General features: G+C 48.0%; 1 protein-coding gene across 1 annotated transcript in view; it reads right to left on the bottom strand.

Annotated features, from left to right (window-relative positions):
- Positions 1 to 9232, bottom strand: part of RADIL (Ras association and DIL domains) — an 87306-nt gene extending 78074 nt beyond the window's left edge. Inside the window, exon 1 of the mRNA XM_008581362.1 lies at positions 8698 to 9232. Coding sequence (XP_008579584.1) covers positions 8698 to 9232 — 535 coding nt within the window. The remainder of the gene's footprint in view (positions 1 to 8697) is intronic.
- Between the last annotated feature and the right edge of the window lie 1214 nt (positions 9233 to 10446).

Below are 10446 nucleotides of genomic sequence, written 5' to 3'. Positions count from 1 at the left end.
CGGTCTGTATGTGGAATCCGAACCCTCGGGCGGGAGTGCCGCCGCGCTTCCCAAGTGGCGCACTTATCCAGTGCGCCACCGGGCCGGCCCAGCACAATCCCATTTTTGTAAATTAAACATACATACAAAACACTTCTTCTGTTTCCAAGATACGTATGTATCTTTTTAAGGTCCCAAGGGCTTTCTGTCTCTTCTTGGGCATGAAACCCAGGAAAGGTAAACTGGAATGGTGTTCATTAATACACTAGAATGGGTGCCTGAGGAGAGAAGGGCAATGAAAAAAGAAAACGATGCCATCGATCCACCAGGGCAAGTGCCAAAAGATGGGTGGGGGTGGGGGGTGCAGCTAGCAGAAATAAGTGTGTGCTGTACTTTCTCTGCTCTTCCCTGCTACCCACATAACAGGTGAGATGGTTGGCCTGAGTTAGGCTTCCAGTCTATAGCCATAGAATAGAGTGAAACTAACTTTCATAACTTTGACCTCATTAGTCTCTTACTCTATGGAAATGAACTATTGCTTTTTAAATGATTTTTATGTGGCAGACTGTGGATTAGCTAACCTCAGCCTTCACAACTCCTTCTTCTTTGCCTTCTACTAGAGAGGATGGAGAGCCTAAATATTTGATGGTCCAGCTTCCTCTGCAGCGAGAGCCAGCCGTGTGGAGGAGTCATTAGTGAGGCTGGCGGTCTCCTGCCTAGTCACTCCAGCTTCACCATCTGCGAACTGTACGCTTGTCTCAATCTCATGTTTTCTATTGGGTGTTTTGTCTTTTTCTTACTCATCTTTATCCCAGTTATTCATCACGTCAGTTTTGGATTTCACAAACATTTTTTCTTCCAGTATATTGCCTATCTTTTAACTTTTTCTATATAATGACCTTGGTTAAACAAAAATTTTTGATTTTGGTATGGTCAGATCTACCTTTTCCCCTTACGGTTTGCACTTTTTAAGCCTGATTTATGAAATCTTTCTTCTGGCTACATAATTGACATCTATATCTTCAATGCAATTGGAGTAAAGATCCAATTCCATTTTTCTCCATATACTGAAGCCAGTTATCCCAACACCATTTACAAAACCTCTCCCCAGGATTTTGTGAAGGCTCTACATCACACCAAATTCCCATGGGGTGTTTGTTCTGTTCCTGCCCCGAAAACCACACAGTTTCAGATACTATAGCTTTACAACGTGTCTCTCTCACCCTTGCTTGTTTGAACCTGTCAAAGGCATTTGTGACTCTATGGAGATGGACACTCAAGTAGAACAAATACCACGGACTCAGGCCTAGTTTACTGCTTTCACTCTGTACCTATCTGAAACCTCTGGAAACATTTCTGCCACTTTAACCTTCAGAAAAAAATAATAATTGGCTGGCATTCTCTGTCTTTGTTAGTATCTTATCTAAAACTATGATAGACACTACCCAAGATGATATAAATATATCTCCCAAAATCTTTCAACCAACATTATCAGTCACTGTTGGGAACTGGCAGATATTAACATGGTTTATATGTTTGTAATAACATAGCTAATATGTTAATACTTCTTGGGAAGGCTTCAAATTGTTGACAGGACAAAGTCGAGTGTTTATTTCCATTTAACCACATTCAAAATGTTGCCCTTATGTCTGCCTGTTTCACAACTTTGAAGAGTTTTGTTTATTATACTGAAATTTGGTACAACACAAAAAGGTATAAAGAAACACATAATTTTGGTATACTAGCTAGACAGCAAGTGCTGGCTAGTAAATTTTTAAAATATACTTCTATGAAGGCACTTTTAAAAATTTGTAGAAAAATAGAATTAAAAGATAATACGAATCTTTCCATGAACATTTTGAAGTACCCTTGTAGAAATTTTTAAATCCATTTCAGTAAAACAGTAAAGAAGTATTGGAAAATATGAGTTAAGTGTTCAGTTTATAAAATCTCTAACTATTCATGACAACCATAAACATATACTCACATCCTGAATATACCAACTTGGAGTCAAATGCTAAGGAAAATCGAGAATTGCGAACTTGGAATCACAGCTTCGATGAGTGAGAAATCTCTGGTATTCTCCACCTACCCTCCCCGCCCCCACACCCTCAGCCTAGTGATGACATTTCTCCCCCGAGGCCTGAGCTCAAACACCCCAAGGAGGGCCCAGCCCTCTGCTCCCCCACCTCCCGCAGGATCCCCACTCCCACTCCACAGGTGCACACTTCCTATGCTGGCTACAATTCTTCCCTGTAACGTCCACCTTGATCATACCTTTGCCAATCTGTCTTATATTTTATGTTTTCCAAACCATATGAAATATGTCTTCTTAAGATATCTTAAGATATCTGATATATGTCTTATACCTTATGTTATACCAGTGGTGCCATCCCCCTGTGTTTCCAGTGTTTAACACCGAATACTACCTGTCAATGTCTTCTTAAGATATCTTAAGATATCTGATATATGTCTTATACCTTATGTTATACCAGTGATGCCATCCCCCTGTGTTTCCAGTGTTTAACACCGAATACTACCTGTCGGTGGCTCTTTACAGAATGTGGCTGGGTGTCTGCCATGCCCTCGCAGCTCAGCTATCTCCAGGGGTAGCAGGGAGTGCTACCCATCAAGCAGTGGGGGACCACCCAGCTCAGGGGACAGGAGGGCTGTTAAGCCTCCTTCTCACACAGTGCTTTGATGATGATACTGAAGAATATTAGTTTTTTTAAAATCTAAGCAATGAACTGAAGGATGAAACTAGCTGTGAGCAACTAACCATTTAACTTTATTTTCTCTTTGAATTGGAAATGCCCAAAAATGTCTTTAAAGTTCAATTATTTTTCTAGTTTTACACTTGTGAAGAGGTTTGGGTTGTTTTGCTTTTAGCCAAACCACATAAAATAAACATTTCCCACAATGATTCTATCATTGAGAATACGCTAAACAGAAAATCTCACTCAAGAGGTAGTTATCCATAAATAAAAAAGAGGAAAAACAACCCAGATCACCTCTTTCATCCTAAGATAAGAGTTATTTAAAAATCAGATTCATAGCAGAAGAAAAAAATTTCAAAAGAAAACGACTGCAAAGAGATTAGGGAACCCACAAGCACAGAATTCACAGCACATGAGTAGCATATGAAGGCAGCAGTGGTTTCATGTGTGCACATGACAGTAGCAGGAGCCTGAACATTACTGGCTGTCACCAGGGGAGTTTGAGTCCTGCTGCCTGCTCATGAATGACAGGTGGGATGACAAAATGCAAACTCAGAGTTGGGTGCTCAGCAATGACACAGATCTGCCACTAGGAGGGAAGGACAGTGCACCCTGTGGACCGGCAGGTGCCCAGAGCGGTCACAGTCTGAGCTCCTGGACAGCCACCCTCCCATCTCTACTTCCTCCCCCACCGCCAGCAAAGAGAACAGATCCCACTCTAGAGTCTTGGATATACGTGGAAACTGGGACCCACAGAGGAGCTTCCTCAGGGCACCAACTCTTTCACAGGTACTTAATGAGCACTTACTGGCTACCAGACAACATACTAAACATTTGATGGGCAGTTTTTTAGCCAAAAGCCTGTGACTGTTATGGGGTGTTCCTGGCCTATGGTTAGCCTGCAGAGACAACCTCAAATCTCGGTGGTTTTAAAAACTCTCTAAGCTAGCCTTTTTATGAAAAGGACACCCAAAGCAAAAAAGGAGGCCCTGCCACCCAGGCACGAACCAATGCCAAGCCTCTGAGGTCCCAAAGGCCATGGAAAAAAGCATCTGCAGGCACAAACAGCAGCTCTCCATGTCACCCTCCTCAAGTTACTGGGCTTCCGAGGCACCCCAAGCCCCTCAGAGAGTGGCCTGGGACAGACAAGCATAGCCACCACCATATCAGGCCCGATGGCTCTGAGCAGACACATGCACCTGGCCCCAGCAGTGAGGCACTGCGTATGGCCAACAAAGAGAGCTCATGTGACCTGAATCCAGGTGGCTAGGTCCAAAGCTGTGGCTCTCCATCAAGGGCAGGTCTGCCCTCCAGAGGACATCTGCTAAAGTCTGGGGAGAAGGAGGGCAGGAGACCAGGGATGCTGCTCAGCACCCTGCAAAGCACAGGACACCTCCCACAGCAAAGAACTCAAGCCCAAATGTCAATGAGGCTGAGGTTGAGAAATCCAGTCTAAACACGTTCTTCCATCAGAAAAAAGGAAGAAAAGAAGGAAGGGACGGAAGGAGAGGAAGGAAAGGAGGACAGAAAGACCTCCCGAAGCTTTGTGCTAATTTAACACTTGCTCCCCCGCCTCCTGTGAACACAAACTCCTCTCTTGCCCTTCCCAAGCACTGACAAAAACCACTCGGCCCTGCCGGCACCCCTCCCCAAAGACAGCCAAGTGATTACTGTCCTTATCTCAGTGACAGGACCCAGGGCCCTAGATACCAGCCTTCCAGGAGGGTGTAGTAAGGGCCGCTTTCCAGCCCCAGTCACAGCCCCACCCACACCAGCTGCCTCTCTTCCAGAACAGAGACACAATATTTTGATACTCTGGAAATCAGGGGGAAACTGGCAGCTATGGAAAAGCAATGTTTATGGAAAACAGAAACCAAAACTGCCTGAGTGCACAGCTATGGGTACATAACAATGGCCCAGATGATGAATGGGAGCTGGACGGATTCCTATTCAGTGCCCTCAAGGAAGCTTCTGGCAGACTCACTTTCACCACTTGACTCTGATGGGGAATCCTAGGTAATGGCAGGAGAAAGACCTGCAGTGTGCTGGAAGCATCGGGATGCCAAGATGTATGCACTGGGCTCTGGTTAATTTCTTCCTCAGCAACTAGTACAACCTTCTGCCCAACTTACTCAGAACCAGTGGGAATCTTTCACTGCAGGAACAAGAACTGGAATAATGAACATAGATGTTACAGTGTCCAACAACCTGCAGCCCAGGAGGGCCGGCATTCATTCACACACATACACACACACACACACACATGCACAAGCACACACATGCACACACACACATGCGCACACAGACAGGCTGTCTCCAACAACCTGCAGCCCAGGAGGGCCGGCATTCATTCACACACATACACACACACACACACATGCACAAGCACACACATGCACACACACACATGCGCACACAGACAGGCTGTCTCTTCCCCTCTCCACCACTTTTTCCAGATGAGGTCGTACTATTCTCTCCCTGGGAAGGGGGTGACAACCTCACCTTCAGTCCTTTGAGGAAAGAATGAAGGGGATGAAGGTGCCCTGGCACATACCGGGTGCCCACCCAGCCTGCAGTGGTAGCTGCCTTCGTTCCGTCCGTCCTTCTGCAAATCACAGCACCCACCTCTGTGGTATTCATTTCACTGCAGCCAATGCCACCACACAGCAATAGAGCGACACAATGACCTGCAATGAGGGCTGCTTTCTGAGGACAAGCAGGCACCTCGGAGCCCTGCAAGCATCCTAGGAGGCTCAGGACGGACAGGCTGCCCAGGAGGTGCCCTTCACTGGGGCATGTAAGGCAGAGGGTGTTGGGCACACGGGCAAAGCCTCCCTCAGGAAGACTGCCAAGCTCCGGATTCTCTCACTACTTTAGTTTAACGCTGACAGTCGCCAAGCTACTACATGAACAATCCCTCCACTTCTTGTCGCCTCCTTGCTCTGTGACTTGTCCCTGTCTCTCAGCTGTCCCACTAGACCTGAGAACAGGCAGCACTCACTCAGCATGCACCCTCAGGAAGGGGGCAAGACCCGACGGTGGATCAGCCCCTGCCCAAACTCTACTTCCGAGACAATATGAGAAAAATCCTGGGTTGAAGGAATGTGTGGAAAGGCCACCTCCAAATCCACAGAAAGGCTGGATCAGAGTCTTTCCACAGAACAATTCAGAGTGTGTGGGGGGGCATTTTTGTGTCCACATATCCATGTGTCATTTCAATAGCCAAAGACTCTAACACAAAGGTTCTGGACCTTAAGTCAAACTCACCCTGCCCACTGGGCCCTGTCTGTAGCAGCTGGGCTGTAGACTCTCTGTTGGCAGCTGGTCTGTTTGCAGGTCGCCTTCAGCTAACCCCAGACTGTGTGCCAAGCCTGGCTTATCCATGTGCCTGTCCAGGGTCCAGCCTTCTACTGGGCTCGGGAAGAGGTTCAGTAAACATCTTGTAATGGACAAAAGCATGTGTGCATACCTGTGACTGCCAGTGTGTCTCAAGTCACCCACAGCCCTCTGCAAATCTTACCATCACTGGCCAGTGGCCGGCAGGCACAAGAGTGCACGGACCACACCCAGAGAAGAAGGTCAGCAAGGAAGGAGGGCCCCCTGGGGGCCTGCTCTGGGCAGGTAACACAACCTGCCCAGCCTGGACAAGTGTGTCAGTGAGAATGGTCAGCTTAATGGACTCTTTATTTGAAAGGTTTTGAAAAACCACCACCAAATTAAATAGGCTGTGGGCAGTGGAACTTTCTCTTGCCTTGACTGATATAAAAAGGAACAACTCTAAAACGGGTAGGTGAACATAAAACAAGCTCCCGTTTCCTGCTACATGAAGTCTGGCCTCACTGGCACCAGCAAGCACCTGCATGAGCAGAGCAGGGTTTCCAAGGGCTTCACCTTGCCCAGGTGACACAGGTGACCTCAAGACAGCAAGCTGGGCCCTGGCCCCCTCGTACTGCAGCCCCAGGTTGGTCCTGTCCCACTTGCCCTTTGCTCTCCATGTAGCAGAGAAAACACTGAGCGGAAGAATCACCAGAATTCTGTATCTTACATCAAAGATCCTTCGTCTCTGTGCAGAATACTGGTTTCACTCCTCACACCACCCCTTCCTCTAGCAAGTCTTCTTGACCTCACAGGAGGTCTTTCAGAATGAGGAGTGGGAGGGACCAAAGCCCTCTGGATCGTGACAAGGCACGGTAACGATGAAAACCAAACCTCCAGAACCAGCAACCAGCAGCCTGTGGGGCTTCGGGAGAGGTCACCCAGGTGCAGGCGATCAGGGGTGCCTGTCTGCGGAGACTTTAAAAACAATAATAAAAGCAACTACAGGTTGGCCTGCTTTTTATTATCACTACGTGCCAGCAATTCCAAACAATGTCAGTGACAAAATACTCCTCCCTGCCAGAAGAACCACTTCCACTGCTCTCGCCCCCATGCACACAGAACAAACTGCTGGTCATGTATGATACTCCTGGCTATGACGTACTGAGCATGTAGCCAGCAGCATGCTGCATGCCCTACACACACAACTTCGTTAACCCTTCCATGACCCTGTGCCATGATCCCCATTCTCCAGATCTAGAAACCGAGGCCAAATGCAGTGAAGTAATTTGCCTGAAGTAACAGGAACAGCCTCAGCTGTATGATGCCAGCCATGGCACTCCAGCTGCCATGCAACAGGGTCCTGGTCAGGCCCAAGGGACGCAGTCTGTGAGGCCAACCACTCCGCCACACTGCCTATCTTCACACACCGACACCAAGTGCATGGCGGGCTCACACTAGAAGCAGAACTAGAGGACATGAATGGTCATGACACCTCGGAGGACGCAGACAAAACATCAGCAAGGACTCCAGGACACTTCCGCCCTGAAACATCCTGAAATCGAGTGCCGAGTCTCATTAGGCCACTAAATATCCTTCTCACTCTGGGCAACATAAGCCAAGTCCACTTCCTTGTATAAAGCAACTGTTTTTACAAGAGACTAAGGGAAAGTCAAATATGATCTGAAATACACTGAAGAATCTTTTGATATTTGAAAACATTATTTTTTATGGTGTGTACTTATTAAGATAATCAACTTCCTTTCACCAGTTGGATAACTAGACACAAAGCAGTGGGCCACAGGATGCCAAGTTCACAAGCCCTAGGGCAGGCGAAGAAACATTATTTTTTATGGTGTGTACTTATTAAGATAATCAACTTCCTTTCACCAGTTGGATAATAACTAGACACAAAGCAGTGGGCCACAGGATGCCAAGTTCACAAGCCCTAGGGCAGGTGAAGCTATGGTGTGTACTTATTAAGATAATCAACTTCCTTTCACCAGTTGGATAACTAGACACAAAGCAGTGGGCCACAGGATGCCAAGTTCACAAGCCCTAGGGCAGGCGAAGACACTCCTGCTCCTGGCCCTCCTCGGACAGTACAATAACCCACTGCCTCTAGGCTGCACCTTCCTCAAGAATGGCTTCCAAAAGCCCCAGGCACACCCAGATGTACCCTGGTCCCCTCTGGAGACTTGCAGCCTGGTAATGCCATAGAGGTTTTGGCCTGTGAAGGCTTCCTTCATTGCCTTTTCACATGAGTGCCCCTAAAGTTGCCATAATGTTTCAGGTATTCAGGGACTTTCTGTAATGTGCCTGTCACCCTGTATTTACCAAGGTGTGCATGGCTCCCAGTGGCTAATGAAATGATTACTAAAGAGTTGGACAATGATCTCATTAAACAAAAGGATGCATTTGGCCTGAGATATTGCAAGAATATATTAGGAGCCACTAACAAACACCAGCAGACATCCTTCAGTACAGACAAACTACAATTTCCAAGACAGCTAAGGTTAAAACCATGCATCTAAGAGGAAATCTTCAAACACCCATTCAGGGCAAACACACTTTCCCACATTTCCCCCTGAACGCACGCCTGCCTCTACTCCTCCCCATCCTCTCCTGGCCAGCCCTCTTGATGCTCTGACCCTCAGCTTTTGTTCAACTTCCCTCCCTTCCTCACCTGCCGTGATGGTATCCACGTCCTTGGCTGCCAGCTCTTCCACATCTGACCTCTTTCTCAGCTCAAACCTCCGTGATAAACCTTCTCGGGGCTTCCATAATTCCTGGATCAAGAGGGGCTTCTCATTGTCCCCAAACACTCGAAAGCACTGGGCCTGCCACCGCTGCCCGGGGTCCCCGGCCTGGCCCACCACATCACACAGCACATACTGTCTGGCACACTCGGGGTCCAGGGCATAACGCTCCAGTGCCTCCTTCACCAGTTCCTGGGCACTAGAGGTGGCAGTGGCCAGGACACTTTTGTAGTGGGTGCCCATGCAGACACTGTCCCCAAAAACCTTCAGGACCCCAGGGGCCGAGAGCTGGGTGGAAAGTTCAGCAGGGTCATCGCAGGAACCCAGGCTGGACAAGGTGGGGTCCAGGTCCCGACACTTGTAGCTCAGTGTCCGGGACAGCATGCTAGACAAGAGCTGGCTCTGCCGCTTCAGCTTGCTCTTGGTGGGTGGAGACATGATGAAGTGAGTCCCATAAAACATGGTGGACAAGTCTTCATGGATGGAGACAAAGGGCTTCAGCCAAAGGAGAAGGAAAGGCTGTGGCCTGGGAGAAAAAAGGAAGCTAGGTTAGCACCAGCCATCACAAGAATCAAGTGCAAAAGAGACCCAAGGGAGTCTTTGTGGACTTATCAGGCCATTCAGTGTCCCGGGCAGACGTGCCACCCCAGGCCCAGCCCCAACAGAGCCCCTGCATTGAGGGCATGACTGCAGCCAGCAGGGAGTACAAGAGACAAAGCAGGTTTGAATTGACCGAAGCACCCCTCAAGGAAAGCCCTTACTAGGAAGCATGATGAGATCACCAAAAGTAAGATGAGCTCTGTTGTGAGGTGCAGATTTCTAGAAAGTGCTGGACATAGGGCAAACCCTGCAGTAGGTGTAGAGAAGTAGTGACTAAGCTGAGCAGAGGCTGTCCTTACAGTGCCAACTCTCAGCAGGGTTGGCTCCGTCTCACCGGGCGAGCCACCATCCAGCACCATCACAGCCAAAGAAAAGCAATAAACAACTTGGGGGCAAAGGTTTCACCACTCTGTAAACTCGACTTCTCCTATACCAGTCTGTAATCTCAGCCACATTAATGGAGAAACAAGCATTCAGACATTCAAAACACAGATCCCAAGAAAATGCCACTCCTCAATGACTGGGCAAAAGGGACTGGTCCTGGCTTGAAGGGTAGCAGCGTTAGAATGTCCACACGACCATACTGGACACAAAGGGCTCTTCCAGAACCAGTGGAAGCACGACTGGAATGTATGCATTCCACCCACCACATCCAGCCGGGCTTGCAGGCCCTTCTCCATGCCTCAGAGATGCAATCTTGCTGGGGAGATTAGAAAACAGTCCAGAGAAGCTTTGATGTGTCCTAAAATCATAATTCCAATGCCCTTGGTGCTCCAACGGGCTTAGAGTTCTAGATAGTTTATCAGGCTCCCTCACAAATCTCTGTGGATGCAGAAGGGCAGAGAAAAAGGCAGGCAGTTCTCTGCTTTATAGGAATGGAGGCTTTGCCACAAGGCAGTGTAATACTGCGGTGCTCCAACGGGCTTAGAGTTCTAGATAGTTTATCAGGCTCCCTCACAAATCTCTGTGGAAGCAGAAGGGCAGAGAAAAAGGCAGGCAGTTCTCTGCTTTATAGGAATGGAGGCTTTGCCACAAGGCAGTGTAATACTGCAAAACTGTGCACACATCTGCTCATT

Source organism: Galeopterus variegatus, unplaced genomic scaffold (genome assembly GCF_000696425.1).
Source record: "Galeopterus variegatus unplaced genomic scaffold, G_variegatus-3.0.2 Scaffold2334, whole genome shotgun sequence".
In the NCBI taxonomy this organism is placed as follows: Eukaryota; Metazoa; Chordata; class Mammalia; order Dermoptera; family Cynocephalidae; genus Galeopterus; species Galeopterus variegatus.
The sequence above is the reverse complement of the archived record's forward strand: the minus strand, read 5'-3'. Positions and strand labels throughout refer to the sequence as shown.